General features: G+C 45.1%; 2 protein-coding genes across 14 annotated transcripts in view; one reads left to right on the top strand and one right to left on the bottom strand.

The window, feature by feature from the left end:
• SLC44A5 (solute carrier family 44 member 5) overlaps positions 1-21,136 on the top strand; it is a 197,177-nt gene that overhangs the window by 141,041 nt on the left and 35,000 nt on the right. For 12 of the 13 annotated variants that reach the window (XM_065555426.1, XM_065555434.1, XM_065555427.1 and 9 more), the window contains 7 exons: positions 7,074-7,158; positions 9,878-10,006; positions 14,130-14,190; positions 15,371-15,494; positions 16,865-16,948; positions 20,216-20,328; positions 20,729-20,860. In XM_065555426.1, coding sequence (XP_065411498.1) covers positions 7,074-7,158; positions 9,878-10,006; positions 14,130-14,190; positions 15,371-15,494; positions 16,865-16,948; positions 20,216-20,328; positions 20,729-20,860 — 728 coding nt within the window. The remainder of the gene's footprint in view (positions 1-7,073; positions 7,159-9,877; positions 10,007-14,129; positions 14,191-15,370; positions 15,495-16,864; positions 16,949-20,215; positions 20,329-20,728; positions 20,861-21,136) is intronic. The other variant, XM_065555429.1, reaches the window with a different exon arrangement.
• Positions 1,229-3,101, bottom strand: LOC135973223 (uncharacterized). Its single transcript, XM_065555437.1, has 2 exons — positions 2,428-3,101; positions 1,229-1,832 (listed from the first exon to the last, which is right to left on the bottom strand). Exons 1-2 carry the CDS (start codon positions 2,966-2,968, stop codon positions 1,330-1,332), a joined length of 1,044 nt encoding a protein of 347 aa, XP_065411509.1. The 5' UTR covers positions 2,969-3,101; the 3' UTR covers positions 1,229-1,329.

Below are 21,136 nucleotides of genomic sequence, written 5' to 3'. Positions count from 1 at the left end.
GGTTGATGCCGTGGAACGCCGATTCTGGGCCCGGGAAACAAGCACAGACTGGTGGGACCGCATCGTGCTGCAGGTATGGGACGATTCCCAGTGGCTGCGAAACTTTCGCATGCGTAAGGGCACTTTCATGGAACTTTGTGACTTGCTGTCCCCTGCCCTGAAACGCCAGGATACCAAGATGAGAGCAGCCCTCACAGTTGAGAAGCGAGTGGCGATAGCCCTGTGGAAGCTTGCAACGCCAGACAGCTACCGGTCAGTCGGGAATCAATTTGGAGTGGGCAAATCTACGGTGGGGGCTGCTGTGATCCAATTTGCCAGGGCAATGAAAGACCTGGTGATAGCAAGGGTAGTGACTCTGGGCAACGTGCAGTCAATAGTGGATGGTTTTGCTGAAATGGGATTCCCAAACTGTGGCGGGGCCATAGACGGAACCCATATCCCTATCTTGTCACCGGAGCACCAAGCCACCGACTACATAAACCGCAAGGGGTACTTTTCAATGCTGCTGCAAGCCCTGGTGGATCACAAGGGACGTTTCACCAACATCAACGTGGGATGGCCGGGAAAGGTACATGATGCTCGCGTCTTCAGGAACTCTGCTCTGTTTCGAAAGCTGGAGGAAGGGACTTTCTTCCCGGACCAGAAAGTGACCATTGGGGATGTTGAAATGCCTATCGTGATCCTTGGGGACCCAGCCTACCCCTTAATGCCATGGCTCATGAAGCCGTACACAGGCAGCCTGGACAGGAGTCAGGACCTGTTCAACTACAGGCTGAGCAAGTGCCGAATGGTGGTGGAATGTGCATTTGGACGTTTAAAAGCGCGCTGGCGCAGCTTACTGACTCGCTCAGACCTCAGCGAAAAGAATATCCCCATTGTTATTGCTACTTGCTGTGCGCTCCACAATATCTGTGAGAGTAAGGGGGAGACCTTTATGGCGGGGTGGGAGGTTGAGGCAACTCGCCTGGCCGCTGATTACGCGCAGCCAGACACCAGGGCGGTTAGAGGAGCACAGCAGGGCGCGGTGCGCATCAGAGAAGCTTTGAAAACGAGTTTTGTTACTGGCGAGGCTACTGTGTGAAACTTCTGTTTGTTTCTCCTTGATGAACCCTCCAAACCCCCCCCACCGACCCGGTTCACTCTACTTCCCTGTAAACCAACCACCCCACCCCACCCTCCCCTCCCGCTTGCAGAGGCAATAAAGTCATTTTTTTTTAACATTCATGCATTCTTTATTAGTTCCTTACAGAGGTAGGGGGATAATTGCCAAGGTAGCCTGGGATGGGTGGGGGAGGAGGGATGGAAAAGGACACACTGCATTTTAAAACTTTAACTCTTATTGAAGGCCAGCCTTCTGATGCTTGGGCGATCATCTGGGGTGGAGTGACTGGGTGGACGGAGGCCCCCCCACCGTGTTCTTGGGCGTCTGGGTGAGGAGGCTATGGAACTTGGGGAGGAGGGCTGTTGGTTACACAGGGGCTGTAGCGGCGGTCTCTGCTCCTGCTGCCTTTCCTGCAACTCAACCATACGCTCGAGCATATCAGTTTGATGCTCCAGCAGACGGAGCATTGCCTCTTGCCGTCTGTCTGCAAGCTGACGCCACCTATCGTCTTCAGCCCGCCACTTGCTCTGTTCTTCCCGCGATTCAGCCCGCCACCTCTCCTCTCGTTCATATTGGGCTTTTCTCATCTCCGTCATTGACTGCCTCCACGCATTCTGCTGTGCTCTATCAGCCTGGGCGGACATCTGCAGCTCCGTGAACATCTCTTCCCTCGTCCTACGTTTTCTCTTTCTAATGTTCACGAGCCTCTGCGAAGGAGAAACATTTGCAGCTGGCGGAGGAGAAGGGAGAGGTGGTTAAAAAAGACACATTTTAGAGAACAATGGGTACACTCTTTCATTACAAGGTCGCATATTTCGGCTTGCAGGCAGCCATCGTAGGCCACAGTGTTTTGGCTTTTTTAACATTCTTAACATGCGGGAAAGGTTGCAAACAGCAGCGCATTTCCCATATCAAGGATGAATTGGGTTGTCCATTTAAAATGGGGTTTCAATGTAAAAGGAGGGGCTGCGGTTTCCCGGTTAACATGCGGCACAAACACAAGTAAACCCCCCCCCCACACACACACACACGATTCTCTGGGATGATCACTTCACCCCTCCCCCCACCGCGTGGTTAACAGCGGGGAACATTTCTGGTCAGAAGAGCAGGAACGGGCGCCTCTGAATGTCCCCTTAATAAAATCACCCCATTTCAACCAGGAGAGCTTTCTGGAGATGTCCCTGGAGGATTTCCGCTCCATCCCCATACACGTTAACAGACTTTTCCAGTAGATGTACTGGCCGCGATTGCCAGGGCAAAGTAATCATTAAACACGCTTGCTTTTTTTTTGTAATGTTTACAAATAGTTACAAAGTTACACTCACCAGAGGTCTCCTGTGTGCCCTGAGGGTCTTGGGTGAGTTCGGGGGTTACTGGTTCCAGGTCCAGGGTCACAAACATATCCTGGCTGTTGGGGAAACCGGTTTCTCCGCTTCCTTGCTGCTGTGAGCTACCTACAGTACCTCCATCGTCATCTTCCTCGTTCCCCGAACCGTCTTCCCTGTGTGTTTCTCCAGTGAGAGAGTCATAGCACACGGTTGGGGTAGTGGTGGCTGCACCCCCTAGGATCGCATGCAGCTCCGCGTAGTAGCGGCAAGTTTGCGGCTCTGCCCCGGACCTTCCGTTTGCTTCTCTGGCTTTGTGGTAAGCTTGCCGTAGCTCCTTAATTTTCACGCGGCACTGCTGTGTGTCCCTGTTATGGCCTCGGTCCTTCATGGCCTTGGAGATCTTTTCTAATACTTTTCCATTTCTTTTACTGCTACGGAGTTCAGCTATCACTGCTTCATCTCCCCATATGGCGAGCAGATCTCGTACCTCCCGTTCGGTCCATGCTGGAGCTCTTTTGCGATCCTGGGAGGACTCCATCACGGTTACCTGTGCTGATGAGCTCTGCGGGGTCACCTGTGCTCTCCACGCTGGGCAAACAGGAAATGAAATTCAAACCTTCGCGGGTCTTTTCCTGTCTACCTGGTCAGTGCATCTGAGTTGAGAGTGCTGTCCAGAGCGGTCACAATGAAGCACTGTGGGATAGCTCCCGGAGGCCAATAACGTCGAATTCCGTCCACACTACCCCAATTCCGACCCGCAAAGACCGGTTTTATCGCTAATCCCCTCGTCAGAGGTGGTGTAAAGAAACCGGTTTAAAGGACCCTTTAAGTCGAAAGAAAGGGCTTCGTTGTGTGGACGTGTCCAGGCTTAATTCGGTTTAACGCTGCTAAAGTCGACCTAAACCCGTAGTGTAGACCAGGCCCAAGGGAGGTGGTGGAATCTCCATCCTTAGAGGTTTTTAAGGTCAGGGTTGACAAAGCCCTGACTGGGATGATTTAGTTGGGAATTGGTCCTGCTTTGAGCAGGGGGTTGGACTAAATGACCGCCTGAGGTCTCTTCCAACCCTGATATTCTATGATTCTATCTATGATATTTTAAAGTGTTTTTATAAGAGATGAAGACTCTGATTAGCTGCCACTGGTTTTGACTGCTCAGGTTAGGATATTTAACTAATATGCCCTCTGATAAATCATTATGTTCATCTCTGGGGAGGAATAACCAAAAGTATGGCAGACTGCTTCTCACTTTGTACAAACCAATATTTCCTGCTCAGCTGGTACTAAGTGCCAAACAGCAGCTGAAAGTAACGAGAGAGCTCTCACTGTCTGCTGCTAGCTACCTGCTGCCTTTATGCTACTAGAGAGAGCGATGTGTGGTCTGAACTCAGGTCTGGGGGACAGACAGCTCTGACACTGACTCCCTCTTTGGCCTTGGTCTTGTGTCTTAACCCAACTTTATTTTCCAATCTCTTAAATGTGGGTGGCAATTCCTAGCTCATCTGGGGAGCTGCAAGGATTAGTTAATCTGTTAGTATCTGTGAAGTACTTGCAGACGAAAAGAGCTATATGGGTCAAAACATTATTTCTATGAAAACTGAAGCTGGAGCCATGAAACCACATTACAGGAAAGTTTTTCCTTTTTTTTTTAAATTTGCATTGCACACCCCTCACTTCATTATCACTGATATTAAATCCAGTTCCATGCAAGCAGCAACCAAAAGCACACAGTTGATGCAACTCTTCTGCTGCCTCTTATGCCTCTTCCCATTCAGCTTGCAGGGATGGAACAGAGGAAGCAAGTGTCCAGGCCCCTTGCATGGAGATAGGGAGTAGTGTGGAGGAACACCCAAGATGGTATCCCCTCCCAGGCAGGGAAGGGAGCGGAGGAGAAGTGTGGAAACAGTCTGTGCCACTTGCTCTTGCAGATTCCTGCATGGAGCTGGAGAGAGCTGCAGAGAAGTGGCCGGAAAAGTTCCACCCTCCCCTGCATAGGGAGGCAGAACTGTCAGGAGGAATTGCCCCAGGTCAGAGTCCTACGGGGATCAGGAGAGGCAACTGGACCAGGCGCCAACCCTTCCGTGGGCCTGTGCAAAGCAGTAGGAAAGCAGGATTTGGACTCTCACACTCTCACACACACAGCTTGGAGAAGCAGAAACAGGTAGTGACCTTGGTGGCTGGGGGCTTCCCACCCCTTGGGGGAAGTAGAAGGATTCTTTTGCATTCACCCCATTTTCTGTTGTCCATTGTGCATGTTCTGTCTCTCTATCTCTGTTGCTTGCTCACTTATTTTCTCTCTTTCTGTTACTTGGCTCTTCCTCTTTACTTCTCCCTTGTATGTCATCCTTGCCCTGGTTCATACAAACACAAATTCTCTTTCCCTCTCTCCTCCCTTGCTGGGGATGTTGGGGGGGGTGGGATATTGCTGCTGAGGCTGGGAATTGGCACTCAGTTTCCATGTTGAGGGAATTGCTATAAATGGATAAGCCAGAAGTGACATAGGAACATTTGGCCAGTGGCCACAAGAGAGCTTATGGCAGCCCTAGCATCAGAAGCAGCCCAGGGAGCCCCCTCTAAACAACCACAGACCAGCTCTTCTTGACTCCTAAAACTCTGAGGTGGAGAGGATTTGGCTAGGTGCTTCACAAGCCCCAAAGACCAGTCCTGGACAGCTGTAGTGTCAAGCATGAGTAAGTAAGGGGAATCCCTGATAAACTTTCATCCCTAATGAAAAGCTGTCAAAGGGGTCCTGCAATGCCTTCATTGTTCCCATTGATAGTTCCCACATAGCCCCATGGGGGATGGGGTTTGCTGACCTGGGACTGTGGGTTTGTGGGCCTCCAAAACGGGCTTTGACACCTACGTGCCGGTTTCCTGTGGAGAGTGGTGGCATCTCTTTATTGTGACTCTTGCGCCTATATTAATAGCTTCAAACATACCCGTAATATTTGTGGGGAAAGTCGTATTTCAGAAACTGTGAAATGTAAAACCAGGCCTGGCTCTATAGATATCTGAAAAAACAATTGCGCTGCAATGAGTTTTGTACAGTCAAATTAATTCCACCTTGTGTTGCCTTCAGAATCCCTCTAGGGGAATTCTGCACCTTTGCATCTCATTGTATCCACCCATTGATCTCCTCCATATAATCTCTAAATTTGTTTTGCCTTATATAGAACAAAATGCAAGCACAGAATACAAATTACTTTAAAGGACGCAAACCTAACTCTATGTGGCCACTTTCCTCTGCCATATACAATTAATCTTTATTGTCTCCTGTTAATGCCAGCAGCCATCAAACACCTCAACGTGGGGGTAAAACAATGTGTTAATGACATGGGCTGTGCTGAGTTACTCACAAAGAGTACATACTCCCAGGGAACTCTTACAGAGCAGTGATATTTCAGCCCAAAATGTTACTCAGTTGATTTGAAGAAATAACAGCTAAGGATTGGGAGTTATATTTGCAAGGAGTGTATGTCTATTTCTTTAACTAGTACGTGACTGAATGTGTGAGAGTGAAAACATCCTGACCTTTTAAAATGTCAGGCCAGATGAGCTACTCCCAGTTGCACAGTTATGGTTTGCAACACTTACATGTTATGGGCCAGAGTGAGCCTTGAAGGCACAGCCATGCAGTGGGGTGGGAGACAGCTGTGTTGCAATGGGGTTCTGGAGGAATCGCACGCTGCAGGGGATTTGCCATTACGTTTTGCAAGGCTGCAGCATGCAGTCCTCTCGCACCCAGCTAACTTCGCTGCCTAGTGTGGAGGGGGCAGGACTGTGGCCTTGTCCATACCTGCTCACTTTGAGGAGGTCTCCACTAGAGCTGACCACAGGGCGACAATTCCATTTCACAGCAACTTTTGAGATTTCAAAATTTGTTTTCATTCCACATTGGAATGAAGATGTTCCAACCAGCTCTAGTCTCTGCTGCTGATGCAAGTCTACTTCAGAAGCTGCATGCCCTGGCCACATTGTGCCTGGCCCTGGCGTAAGGGTGAAGGGTCAGAAGGCTATTTCCCCTTCCCTTCCCCCTCATGCACACAGTCTCGCCCTTACTTCTGACCAGTACTTGGGTTTGTGAAAGTCCCTTTCAGGTACTGTGTTCTTGTTTTCCCAGGCAGCTGCTTCAGGTTTTGAGCCACAAAAAACTCTTGTTTGATTTTTTGGTGCCACCTTCTGATTAACACAAAAACATCAGCTGGTACAGCTTGCTGTGTGCTAGTAGTAATTTCATATGCTGTATGTACAAAATAGGTTCAGCATATGCAGGTGAACTACAGAGCATTAAGAGGTGGTTTGCCATGTAAAGCGCAAGCCTTCCAGTTCTCGAGCCAGGTTCTGGGCCATCTCGAAGAACAAGTGGCTGTCAGCTAAGGCTCCTGTGCAGGAAAACACTCCTCAGAATGACCACTCATCAAACAAAGCAGTTTGACTTAACATACGTTTAAGCTTGGGCACTTCAGTTTCTGCTTGATTTTCATTTCTCACCTGGGATTTGCAGTAGTCTTTTAGGATAACAGTATTTAAAATTGATAGTGTACATTGTAAATCCATATATGGTATGTGAGTACTATGGTCATAAACATGGTATATAAACATCTATACATATTAAAATAGTTATTTTTATTCCTATTTCTCTATAGGAACAAGACCAGTTTGTTTTACTTTAACATTCTGAAATGTGCCAGCCCAATAGTGCTAATAAACCTACAGTGCCCTACAACACAGGTAAGTGAAATACAGGGAGAAAACATTCTCATTGCCTCTTGCTTATTGCTGCTTAAAACTTGACAGAAGTTATTTGATCGACTAGTTGCATTTTGTAGAATGTAGTTTGATCATATTGTAGAGTGCGGTGTGTGTATAGCATGTATCTGAGTATACAGTGTAGCAGATTCAGTGTCTATTGTTAACAGGGCAGGAGAAAATAAATAGAAATGCATAGAACTGTTTGTTTTGGATTTAGAGTTGAAAAAATTCCCAATGTGAGTGTGACTGGGTTTGGCTAATTTTCCGTCATGAATATAGCACGAGTGACTGTGCAGCAATGTAGTTCGTGCACATTATTATAGCCATTTTTCAGAAAATCATTTTGACTGGCACACAGATTTTTCCAAAACCAGCCATGTTTAAAAAAATGCATATTTTCTTGTTTACAACTGACAATAGTGTTCGTTTGTCCAGACATGTTACATGCCTTCTGAGGAATTGGTAGTGGTCAACACAATTGTTTAATGTTAAATAACCCTTAGGTTTGGCTAATCACTTGTTGAATGCTCACTAATCAGTATCCCAGTAGAAGAGAGGCATACATAGCTTGTGTAGACAGAGACTGAGGGCTTGTCAACACTTACAGCATTGCAGTTGTGCCACTGCAGTGCTTCGTGAAGATGTTACCTATGCAGATGGGAGAGCGTCTGTAAGTACTCCACCTCCCCAAGAGGTGATAGCTATGCCGATGGCAAAAACCCTCCTGTTGACATAGCACTGTCTACACTGGGGATTAGGTCGGTATAACTACATTGCTCAGGGGTGTTGAAAATCCCTGAGCGATGTAGTTACACCAGCATAAATTCCTAGTGTAAACCAAGTAATATAGTCTGGTCCTGTCACTTTGGTAGAATATTAAATGAATCTCTGTGTTGATTTGTGCTGCTGTGGTCTTGACTTTGTTACCTAACACACTGTGCCACAGTCTCTTATGTTACAGGGAACACTGCATAATGTTAAAAAATATATAGGTCAATGCTATTGCTGTTGTGCAATGCACTCTTGGATTGGGGCTTGTGCTGTAATAAAGTAATCACTACTGTGAGGCAAGCAAGGTGGAATATTCGTCACAAACAGGTTGTGTTTTAATTTGTCTATTTTCAGGTTCACAACAGATCTGTGAAACTGGAGGGGGTTTTTGACATTTTCTAGTCTTTGGATGATAATTCAGATTAAAGGTTTTAACTCTCTGGCTGTTGTGAAAATGCTGAAGAACCACTTGGGCTTAATACATCACACTGTGACTTTTCGAGGAGGTTGTGGTGGTCCCCCAAGCCAGATCATTTACCTGTGTGAGCGCAGGCCTGAGAATCAGGGAAGGCCTGAGTTCTGTTCCTACTTCTGCTGCCACTGACAGGCCTTGCTAATACTATGGATTTTAGAGGCCTGTACAGACAATGTTTAAATGTTGCTTTGCAACACTAATGCGTGGCAAATATCAGTGCCAGTTTTACAGATGGGGAAACTGAAGTTATAATAAGTGATGTGCAGACAGCGATTCATTGTCCGAACAAGGATAGAATTCAAACTTCCTCATTCCCTGATCCAAGGCTAGTCCACTAGACTCTTGCACCCACCAGGTTCTAGCCTATTGTATAAGATCCCTTTCTGGTATGGACATTCCCGTTCATAATGTGAAAAAATCACTTAGGGCACTTGTACGCTATGCCCTTAAGGGGAAATTCACTTCCTTCTATGGTAAGTCTCTGAGGAGGAGGGGGTCCAGACTGGGTAGCTTTGCAGGGGGTGCAGCCTCTCTAAAGCCACTCTATGCCACAGAGGCAGGCTCACAGGAACATTGAGGAGGGCAGAACATGATCATGGACCCAGTGATCAGGAAGTCCGGCTTAGAGTGGGTGCTGGAGCAGCAGTCACTACTCCATACATGCATCTGAATAGCAGCCTACCTGTGGGTGGATCCAGTCATTCCCAGCTCTTAGTTTCTCACACACATCTTGCTTACTTTGGCTTTAGTTGGGGAGATGTGAATTTCGCCCTTGGCATGTGCACCTGACTTGCTTTGACACCAGCGGGAACTCTGTCATGGGTAAAGGGCAATTTACAGTCTTAATTTGGTACACCCCTTAGAGGCATGTAAAGCCAGCATCATTGAAAGCGGATTTGACTGAAACTACTGTATAAGAGGGTAAAGCATTTTTTAGCTTCATCAGATTTTATTGATCAAAGTGGTCTTGTGCCTGTGCCATGCCACATGTCTTGTGCTGCTGCACCAGCATGTTCATATACACAGCTGTCAGTGCTTAGGGGGTTAGATCAAGGCCTTTCTGGGGATTTTTTTCATGTGTATGTTCAATAAAAAGTTTAAAAAAAAACAAACTTAAAACTGTACATGTGTATCAAAATGTATGGAGACCACCAAGACATATGGAGGCAGAGCGATTGGGAGATACCGAACTTGGGGAGAGATTTGAAAAGGTCTATCAAAAGCACTAAAAAGTGTTTATCTAGAGATTCTAACAATAGACACTGTCCCTTTCTAAATGCTACAATAAGCATTGCTCCAGGCAATCTGATAAAACAGGGCACTTTTATAGATGGCCATTTTTTTGTCTTGCTGTTTTAATAGCATGAGTGGGTTGTTTTGGGAGGGTTTTTGTTTGCTTTTTGTTTTGTTTTTTTCCAATATATAATTATGCATTTATTTCCTTCCTTACAGCTTTGTGTCTCAAAGTGCCCAGACAGGTTTGCAACATACATAGACATGCAAGCTTCCTACAGATATAACAAAAGCTATTGGGAGTACTACAGGCAGTTCTGCAAACCTGGTTTTAATAAGCCTTTGAAGGTGCGTATATATACATACATAAGTATAGATGGGATACATTCTGCTTTAAACTATAGATGAGCCTTAGTGTGCATAAATCAGTCTAACTCCATCAAAATCAATGGAGCTGTGCCAAATTATCTCAACTGAGGAGCTCTTCTGTAAATGTATTTCAGCTCTGAGTTTGTCAAGAGTTAAGATCTGCTAGCTAGACAAAATCCCTAAATCTTTAAGTGATTACTGAAGGCTCAGTTCAATGGAAAATATCTGCAGACTTCCATGCTGTGGATTTTTGGTTCTATAGGGTATGTCTACACTGCAGTGTAAGCCCAGGATTTGTGGGACTCAAGTCAGCTGACCCTGGTTTGGAGAACCCAGGGCTTGAACATCTACACTGACTGTTAACCCTATATTAAGAATTTTCCAACTTGGGCTTAAACCTGTGGCTCTGGCATCCACACTCCAGTGCACAGACCTGAGTCAAACCATGCATATACCAGACTCCCTAGCGCCCTCCCAAAATGTGGCCACTCTAGTCCTTTGACCATGGTGAACTGTCCACCTTGCACATTACAGCAAGTTTGAACAGCCCGCCAACACATCCTTCCTAGCTGTCTTTTTCGTGAGTGTGCGCCCAGGTATGGAGCCAGCAACATGGAGGAGACACATTTTCAAGAAATTCTCTTGCTTGCACTTTCGCTCTCGTGTTAGAAAACAGGCAGAGCTTCTGTGAGATGCTGGTGGACACTTTGGTGGCATTTTCTGACCCACCAAAGGCACCTGACAGAGCTTATAGTGGAGGAGGAGGAGGATACCCAGGCATGGTAGACTCACATTGGCTGATGCTGCTCCGTACACTCAGTATAGCCACTGATAACGTCTATGTCAGGGGTCGGCAACCTTTCAGAAGTGATGTGTCGAGTCTTCATTTATTCACTCTAATTTAAGGTTTTGCGTGCCAGTAATACATTTAAACGTTTTTAGAAGGTCTCTTTCTATAAGTATATAATATATAACTAAACTACTGTTGTATGTAAAGTAAATAAGGTTTTTAAAATGTTTAAGAAGCTTCATTTAAAATTAAATTAAAATGCAGAGCCCCCCGGACTGATGGCCAGAACCCGGGCAGTGAGAGTGCCACTGAAAATCAGCTTGCGTGCCACCTTTGGCACACGTGCCATAGGTTGCCTACCCCTGCTCTACGTAGACCAGCACTTCTGGCACGGGGCCACAAGCACAGACTGGTGGGATCACATCATCATGCAGACCTGGGATGGTCAGTAGTTGGATCCAGAATGTTCACATGAGGAAAGCTACCTTTCTGGAGCTTAGTGGGCAGCTTGCCCCAAGACCCCAGCATAAAGACACCTGCATGAGGTCAGCCTGTCTGGAAGCTGGTTGCTATAACCGTCTGGAACCTGGCTAACCCAGACTGCTACAGGTTGGTTTCCAGCCAGTTTGGCGTTGGAAAGTCGACTGTGGATAAAGTGGTGGCAGAGGTTTCTGAGGCAGTCAGGCATGTGGTTTACCCCAAAGTGGCAGGCATAAAAGATATACCTGAAGTAACTGCTGGCTTAGAGAGAATGGGGTTTCCTAATCGTGCTGGGACCATTCATGGGACTTATGTGCCCATAGGTTGCCATCCTTAAGGAGCATGAATACATAAACTACAAAGGGTACCACTCCATTGTTATACAGACCCTCTGGACCACAGAAGTTAACTTATGAATGTCAATGTGGGTTGCACTGGAAAAGTTCTGGATGCCAGTGTTTTTTGACAATTGGGAGTCTATATTCACGGACGAGCTGGGATACTATTCCCTCCAAATGACGTTGTCATAACCAGAGTTACTGTCCTCACTGTTGTTCTGGGGGACCCCGCGTACCTCCTTTTGCCTTGGCTTATGAAACCCTACCATGATTTAAGGGGATTTGGCAAAAGATGGTTTAATGATGCTATCAGCAGGTATAGAATGATTGCTGAATGTGATTTTGGCAGATTGAAATCCCATTGGAAACACAATGTATAGTGACTGAACAGCACATGTATGAATGGAGTGGGCTGGCTGGCTACCAAGATAGCCCTGGAAAATATGTCCTTCCCTGAAATGTGACTACCTGTCTGGAATTCCTGCTCAGGAGTTTGTAGCTATCAGCATCCAGGATTGGGTCAGAATCCATGAGGGAATCAGTAGGATGCTGTGTCAGCTTCCACATGGCTTACCCTGTTATGGCTGCATGCAAACACACAGAACTTAACAGCCTTCCTCCCCTGCCCCCGGCGCGTTTCGGGACAGAAATTCAAATCCAAGTTGAATTTGGCACAATTGATTTTGTCACCTATGGACTGTCTCTAATTGAAATGGAATGGACAAGCTGCTGCCATACAATCCGCCATTAGCAGGATACATGTGGCTAGCCGTTACGTGACTTACGTCCAATAGTTTTTGCGTTGATTCAGAGAATGGAAATTCCTCCTATTACTGTTAAAATGGAGCCAGAAACTCACTGTGCTCAGGGACAGCTTCTGTGTCTGGTGCATGCTGTGCAGTGGGTTGTTTGTTGGGGGAGGGGGCATCAAGCAGCTCCAGAGTTTGGCCCCAGGGTGTGCAGCAGTTCCAGCTCCAAAATCTCTTTTGGGGCTGGTTTCAGCAACAGACTTCACTGTCCTCACTCAGCACCTGCAGCTGGCTCCCATCAGTCCCCATCAGCCATCCCAGCTGACCAGGTCATCGTGCACCACCGTTGGCTCCGTGCTCAGAGCAGTGCCCAGCACCTGGTCCAACTCCTCATTAAATGGGCATGATGTCGACGAGTTGCCCGAGGTGCAGTTCTGGTCCCTGATTTTCCCGTACTCCGTCTTGAGCCACTCAGTCCACTCTATGCACTGGTCACTAGTGCAGTAAAGTTGCTACAGTGCCAGTTTCTTTGCCGGTATGTCTGATCATTCCTGGTACTCTTACTAATGCCCACTGTTGTGCTGGACGCTCAGCAGAGACTTATCAAAATCTGGCTGTGCTCCTGTGACCATAAAGCAGTGTGCTGTGCAAAAGGTTGTTTCTGTTCGGTCTCCATTGCAAGCATAGAAGGCTTTCCAATGGCGTGATTGCAGCTTGCTGGTCAGAAGTGGATGGAAGGGTTAATGCTGACTCACCAACCTGCAGGAGTGCACCAAGGGGGGTGAGGGGTTGCTTCTATTTTCACTGGAGTCCGCTGGAGATTCTTGGGATAGAGAAGAAAGGAAGTTGGTCCATGACATTGTGGGATACTTTTGGCAGACTCCCAGGACCTGGGTCGGGGGGGCTGCAGCTATACTGCAAAGCAAAAGGGGTCAAACTCTGGGTCCTGGCTTGACTGGGCTTGATCCCTCCTCCCCCACCGGGTCTTAAGACCCTTGGTCCGAGCCCGAGGCTGACAGATTTGTGTGTAGACGGAAGAGGGGGTTGGGCTCAAGCCTGACTCTAAGCCCAAGCTTACATTACAGTATAGATGTACCCAGAGAAGCCAATTTTCTCCAGTATATAGGTTTAGGCTGCACTGATCCACAGTGGAGAAGGAGAGCTCAGACTAGTACTAACAAGTTCCCCTTCATCCTAGAGAGTTTTATATCTGAATCAGCAGGCATTGTAGTAAGTCACCTGCAGCTTCTCACTCCATTTTTTTAAGCCAGGGAATTACCCCAGCTTTGCAATAAGATGACCATTTTGAAATACCATGGGTTTGCATTTGAACATACCTTAATATTCCTCCCACAATAAAAACACTTGCAACTCTAACATCATCCTGAAGTTAAATGTACTAATTATGTTATAACAAACTTTTTTTTCTATGAGAGACAAAAACACCTGCCCAAACACCACTGGTTCGTAGGCAGGTCTGATGCCTTCTGTTTTTATCTTATTACCATTAGAAAAGCCAGAAGCATATTTTATTCCTCATCCATGACTGTCCAGGGATGCTTAGGTCTCTTGCTTCCATCCTGTGAGTGTCAGGCAGATGCACCAGTCAAATCATGCCAAGAGATTAAGATACAAATGAGGGGAAATGGGACATTTTCTTGATTGTAGAGATTTCTCAGATTGAGCGGGTTTTATTTGTTCTGAATTGTATTCCCCAATTCCTCTTTGGGTTTATTTTCTTTTAGTCTGTTGCTCAAGTGATCCGTGATGAAGATTGCCCTTCGATGATCATTCCAAGCAGGCCTTGTGAGTAGTTATACTTTTTGCACATGTCTCAGCAGAGGATTGGTGTGTATGTTATTAAAGTGCAGCTCCACTCTGAAAGGAGATCCTGACGTTGTCATAATGGGGCTCTGCATTGACTGTCAGTGACGGCCAAATCAATGTTACACCATGTAAAAGTATAAAGATGTTTTTTTCAAACTTCCAGCTGTGAAAACTCAATCTGGGATCAAGTCAAGCTGGGTTCTTTCTGCCTCATGAATCATCCCCAGTAATGAGGACTCTGCAGACTAAATTACACCTTCAGAAGCATGAGGGCAAGCAACCCTATTGTCTTTGGTTAATGGCATAGCTGCAGTAAGGGCATAACATGGCCCTGTATTTGGAGTTTAGATGAGTCCAATTAGGACCTAACCTTCTATAGCTGTACAGGCTCTGCAGGGCTGAGAGGTAAAAAAGGAGCATTGTGTCTCTGAATACATACACTGGGTTCCAGTGCTAATCTCCGTTACAGAAGTGTTTAATTATTTAGCCACAATGGAACAGCTTCAAGAGGAGACTAAGAAAGCCCCACATCAGAATACTGCTTACCTGAGTAGTTAGAGCACTTTTCTGATCCCTCTTCAAATCCTTTCTTCACATCAGGCAGCTGTGGGAATTTAACCTGGGTCTCCCACATCCCAGGTGAGTGCTCTAACCTCTGGACTAGAAGTCATGGCGTGGGCAGCAATCGCAGCACCACCGCCTGCTCCTCCTCTGGCCTGATCTGGTAGCTGGCCTCCGAGCACACTGGGCCCCCAAGGTGAGATAGGCAGGGGAGTGCCTACCTTTACTGGATTGTGCTGGGGCTTAGGTGTCTGGACACCTACAGGGAGATGACAGTGCGCATGACCAGAGGCAGAAATTTAGACACGGAAGGACTTTTACAATGAAAATTTAGGCGCTAAGTGAGTGTAGGCTACAAGGTTAAGCAGCAGCCAAGTGGGGATTTTTTGGATTGCAGTGGTGCCTAAAACTGGTACTTAGGCACCTAGGTCTGGGGTTTAGGTGACTGAATACCTTTATGGATCTGGGCCTCACTACCGAGCTGAAATGATTTACACACAGCTAAGCACGAATTTGATGGTCAAAAAACATAATTTTAAAGTGGAGTTTGATAATAAATAAATGGATGTTATTACCCACCTTTTTCATTACTTAACAGTTCTTAAAAGATGCTTTCCTGACTTCTCCACGAAGAATGGGATTCTGACGGTGGCAAATCAGACGACATTCAAAGATGGAAGAGGGAAAACAAGAAATGTAACTGATCTCAGGGAAGCTGCAAAGTAGGTTTTTCCTTCCTCTTGTGCTTTTCTTTTGTGTGATACCTTTTGTTTATGTTCCAGGTCAATAAATTAATGTATAGGTAGAAAAGAAATCACAATCCGTTATAGCAAATGACTGACATTAACCAACTGAGACATTGTAATGAAGTGACAGAGCTGTACTTCAGTGCTTTTAAAATTCTATACCAGGAAACTAGCAAAGGATTTTTTTTGTAGAGTGCTTTTCCATTTAATTTGGAGGTGTGTTGTTTGTGACTGATTGTCAGCCTGGTTTTGTTATTTGATTAGTTCTCTCTGTGAAAGGTTAGCGTCACACAAAGCAACGAGTATAAATTCTGATGCTTCAGGGGACAAGCCACCCACTAAGGCTACCCCTGCCAACAGTTCCGGGAGCAGATCCTCACTGACATCAATGGAGCTATGACAGTTTACACCAGCTGAAGATCTGCTCTCTGGTTTTTAATACCTGTCCCAAGGAGTGGGTATCCTAGCTAATGTTGTGGGACTGGTGGCATGTGGGAACCTCTCAAGCCACTCCAGATAAAAAAACTAGCATCTCCCATGCTGGGCCTAAGCCAGGAGGAGAGGGAACTGCTGGCCCAGAGTAGCTTCTCTAGCCTCCATCCAAGTCCCCGTTCAGACTGGGACCAGAGGGCATCCCCCGTTCCCTTCCCTCAAACATACCAATGCCCCCTCTCTTGCCTCACCAATGCTGACTCCAGACCCCACAATTTATCAAGCCCCCTACTCCAGCTGTCCCTAGATATCATAAAGCCCTAGCTTTATTTCTTCCTAGCATTGTCCTAGGAAAATGTTTTAATGTTGGCAACTATTCTGGGGTTAGGAAAAAACCTCCCCTATGGGCAGGCTATTGTTTTACTTTTGCTATGCAGGTTTTTTTTGTGGCTTTGGTACTGGTAATGTTAGAGCCATTATTGTATGGCTTCTGGGGGTTTATGGCAGATCTTACTACCAGCTGACTATATTTTTGTGACGTAATAAGTGATTGCGTCTTGTGATATTAATGTTGTTTAGAGTTTTTTATTTTATTTTTTTTCCAGAGCTGTACAAGTGTTAACAGTTTGGGGGGCCTTTCACCCTCAGTGGAATTTCCTTGCCTTAATATTACTGTAACTGATGTTCATTTGTGCACAAAACCTGAGCTACAGCATCGTATTGTAACTTTATTACTGGCAATGACATTTCAAACTCTGTTTTGCTGAAATACCAAATGCTACAAATAAAGGCATGTTCTAAAAATGCTTTGTGGCATAACTTATATTTTGTTAGTACATTAAGGACCTATTTGCTGCTTAAGTAAGGTCTGTAGTATCTCATATAAACCAAACTTTGTTTCTGTTTTGTTTAAGTGGTATCAATAATGTCCTTGATGCAAGATCAGTTGGGATGAAAATTTTTGAAGACTATGCCAGTTCCTGGCATTGGATTTTAATGTAAGTTTATTTACAGATATTGCTGGCTCCTACACTTTGTATCTTCCCAGGTGTGAATGGAGAAGAACTATTAATTTATGTGTATGTCTGACATCCTACTGTTAAACTCAAGAGTCTCCTCTTATCACATACTTCTATCATGCACTTTTCATAGATCTTATGATGTGAGGCTAATCCAGTATCCTGCTATGTCATCCATAACTACACCCTGACATCAGTCTGTGGTAGATCTACAAGAGATGTGGGCATCTTCCCACACACAACATTGATGTGGGTTCTTCTCTCTCTTCATGGCCCATCTGTTTTGTTATTCCAAACCCAAGAATCCTTATGAAAAAAACAGTTTAGTTTGCTAAGCAACAGCAGGGTAGTTACCTGTCATGTCATTTACAAAACAAAGCAAATGAATAGTTAAGGCCATCATAAAGCTTACACTGCTAACATAGTAGGTGAATGTATTGCATAAAAAAAATGCACAGTTTATCAACTCTTAATTTGCACCTGAAATAAATTCTTCCTGTTCTAATCTCGCAATATAAATTGAACACTAAAATGTTAAAGTAAAAAGAATGACTCTGAAGCTGAAAACTCAAGCACATGCTTAACCTTAAGCCAACAACAAGGAAGTCAATGGAACTACTCCCAGCATGGAAGGTTAAACATGTGGGAGTTTTTGCAGGATTGGTGCCTATATAATGTGCATATTAATGACAACTTGTCAGGCTTGAATGCAGTACTATGGACAGATATTTGTGTTAAGAACTGTGTTCTACTTCTGATAACGTACTACATATACTAGATTATTCTAAGAACCGCAATTACTAGTAGTTTCTACAGTAAGTTGATAAATATACTGATAAGTGTACTCATTTTTCAGAATGATCCGTACTTCTGAAACTGTTGGATGAATTTTCTTTATACTTTGCCAAAACTTCCTTGTTTGGTTTCAGAGTAGATCTCGCAGTTCTCAGACTGAACATATTTTCCAGCTATAGAAGGCGTCTTAAGGTATGTCTGCACAGTAGTTAAACACCTGTGGCTGGCCTGGGTCAGCTGACTCTGGTTGTGGGGCTATAAAATTGGGGTGTAGATGTTTGGGCTAGGTCCCAAGCTCTGGGACCCTCCTCCACCCCTGCATGGGGTCCCAGAGTTCAGGGTCCAGCCCGAGCCGGACATCTACACTGCAATTTTAAGCCCCGCAGCCCAAGCTCCATGAGCCTGAGTCAGCTGACCTGGGTCAGCCATGGGTGTGTAATTGCTATGTAGACATACTCTAAGCTTCTTTCTACACTGCCCCAACCAATAGAGGGCAACTTCCTCACATACTCATAGTGCTTGATTCTGCTCCTGCTGACGCCAATGGCAAGAAACCCCCACTGATGTCAGTAGGGGCAGGATTGGGTCCATAACTCCCACTGAAATAAATGGGAGCAAGATTGGGTACAAAATTATCCACACCTAAAATCATGAATTTATTTTCTACATCAATAGCTGGGCCATGAGTTTACAAGGAGACTTAACTATACAGGAAATTTGAAGCTAGAGGGAGACAAAGTAACGTTACGCAAAAGTCAAAGTTTCTAATATGGTCATTTTTCAGAATGATCTGTACTGTTGAAACTATTGGATGGATTTTCTTTGTACTTTATCAAAACTTCCTCCTTCGTTTTCAGAGTAAATCTGGCAGTTTCCAAACAGAATGCAGTTTCCAGGCCAAAGTTATGGGTATGATACTGTAGGGTTTTATAGTGGAAGCCAGTTGGTTACAACCTTAACTATGGAGAGATTCCTGCTTTTCCACAATACCTAGGAAGATCTGCAGCTTTCAGTTCTCAGACCCCAAAGCATGTCTATTCACAGCAGCTCTGAAGAATGTGATTCACTTCAGCCACATGCATGAGTACTAGTGAAGACAGTGAAACTAGTTAAGCATGTACTTAAGTGTTTTCCTGAATCAGGGCCCCAACCTCCAAATAGTCCAGCTGTTTTTGAGGAGGAAAGTTTTGAATAATGAACCATTCAGTGAGAAAGCAGGGGATGTCCTTGAATGAGTTTTGGAAAGGGAGTAACCACACAGGGCAGAGAGGAGATTTATGAATGTCTTGTGCAGGTTATGGTGAAGGGATCTCCAAAGCAAGCTGTGGCTCTTTCTTTTTCACTGTCGCCTGCACAGTTGTAAGGTTTAGAAGCCCAAAGAGATGGTTTACCCCTCCCAGTCCTGTGGTCCTGAGTCTGATCAGTCTCCCCTCTTTGATAACCAGCTAGGTAAGGGGGACATTTCAGAGAGCGATCACTAAACAAACTCTAAATTAATGGTTATGGATTTTGTATTTCAGTGAGTATGTCTTCAAAGTCCAGGGTTCATAATCATTTATTTTGTTTTGGACCTCTGCTAACATCATCAAGAAATGAAATATTTTACTGGTGTGTCCCACTTGACTGTGTGTTGGGATTATATGTGAGAGGAGACTGGCTGTTATCTCCTATGGCTGTACACACAGATACCTGTGTGCGTGTAAAGAGTTTACACAGCCATCATTGTTGTTTTTTTCTTTGTGACTTGCATGCTGGGAATGAAACCAGAATTCACACTGCCTTACCACTGATTTGAGTAGGCTAAAGGAAGACACTCACTGGGTAGCTGTTTTTCCCCCAATTGCACTGCTGGTAGGTCATTGCCAGTGTCAGCTTTTCTCTTTTTTTTAATGCACGTTTTCTTCCCAGCTCCGATGCACTGCACATGACTTGTTTGGAAGGATAGAAAGGAAAGTGTTTTATTCTCAAATTCAAAGTTCCTATCTACTTTTTAAAATAATATTCTTATTTAAGAACCAAAATTGAACTAACCACACGTGTACACCTCCTTCCAGTTTGACACTTCTCTACCCTTGCCTAGCCACGGCCTGAAGACGTCACTGTCTCAGAACCTCAGCTGGTGTAAATCAGCACAGTCACAGCAATGAAGCTATACCAGTTTACACCAGCTAAGGAGCTGGCCCATCATTTATAAATGTGTCTATGAAATGTAATCAGACTGCCTAGAAACTTAGCGCCCAATGGATGGGTTTCCAATAGTTGATGGTATCCAAACTTGAAAACACTCCCCACTCATTAGACTTTCAAAAGGAGGTTTGGAATAAAATTTTAGACCTGTCATTCTGTATTGTGTGAAAGAGTGACCCTCCTTTTGCAGTAAATAGAATGCGCAAGGAGGAGGGATGCTCAAGCCTGTTTCCCTTATGTTCATGTCGCCTCCTGTCTTTCCAGCGGTCTGTTCATTGCAATGGTTGTGAGCCTGCTCTTCCTTGTGCTCCTGAGGTTCACAGCGGGGGTCCTCTTCTGGATTTTCATCCTTGGCGTGATTGGAATTATAGGATATGGTAGGTGTTTGCAGTTCCTCATTAGAGAGTGTAGGAGCTGAGCGATTTTGTTCTTACTGCTGATGTTTGTACAAGGAAATCTGTAATAATCAGGTGAAATATTGCATAGGTTTGACAGGGTGTTGAGGGTTTTTTTCTTTAAAGAAACTTATACTATGGCCTCGATCTTGCAAACGTTTACCACCACGTGTACACCCACATGTAAGCACTTGCAGGATTAGGCCTTCTGTATTTGCACCATGATTTCTTTTTTGTTCGTGTGGGTTTATAAGCCACTAGTCTTATGATCACCTGTAGTTTTTACCTGTATGGCATGTTGAAGGCAAAAAAAACCAAAGGCTGATTCATGTTTACAGACTCGTCAGAAACACTCAGCTCTTACTGGTTTGTTTTTCCAAAGGTATCTGGCATTGTTACTGGGAGTATGATCATCTTCAGGGGACACCTGGATCTGACCTCACGATCTATGATATTGGCTTCCAGACTGACTTCAGAGTATATCTGCAGCTGAGGCAAACATGGTTAGCATTTAGTAAGTGCCTTTTAAAATTAGTCTCTGTTAATGCTTAACCAGGAGAACGAATCATCAGCTGGTTGGTGCATCCTATGAAGTACCCCTTGTTACAGATGCTGAACAAATATCTTCCTTTAGATAAGTTTCTGGGATCTCAGTGCAGTGAAGGTTTTTATTATATTGTGCAGTTTTCAGGGTTACTAGTTTATCTGGCCTAGAATTTGGTCCATTCACATTACTAACAAATGTGGAAAACATGCAAAACTGGTAGAACACCACTCTTATTGTGCTGGG

Source organism: Chrysemys picta, chromosome 8 (genome assembly GCF_011386835.1).
Source record: "Chrysemys picta bellii isolate R12L10 chromosome 8, ASM1138683v2, whole genome shotgun sequence".
In the NCBI taxonomy this organism is placed as follows: domain Eukaryota; kingdom Metazoa; phylum Chordata; order Testudines; family Emydidae; genus Chrysemys; species Chrysemys picta.
The sequence above is the reverse complement of the archived record's forward strand: the minus strand, read 5'-3'. Positions and strand labels throughout refer to the sequence as shown.

Bases quoted from the DNA above. Each gene is read 5' to 3' on its own strand.
- LOC135973223 (XM_065555437.1), bottom strand. From the start codon at position 2,968: ATGGAGTCCTCCCAGGATCGCAAAAGAGCTCCAGCATGGACCGAACGG. The intron at 1,833-2,427 runs GTGAGTGTAACT...CTCCTCCGCCAG, and splicing joins GGGCACACAGGAGACCTCTG to CTGCAAATGTTTCTCCTTCG.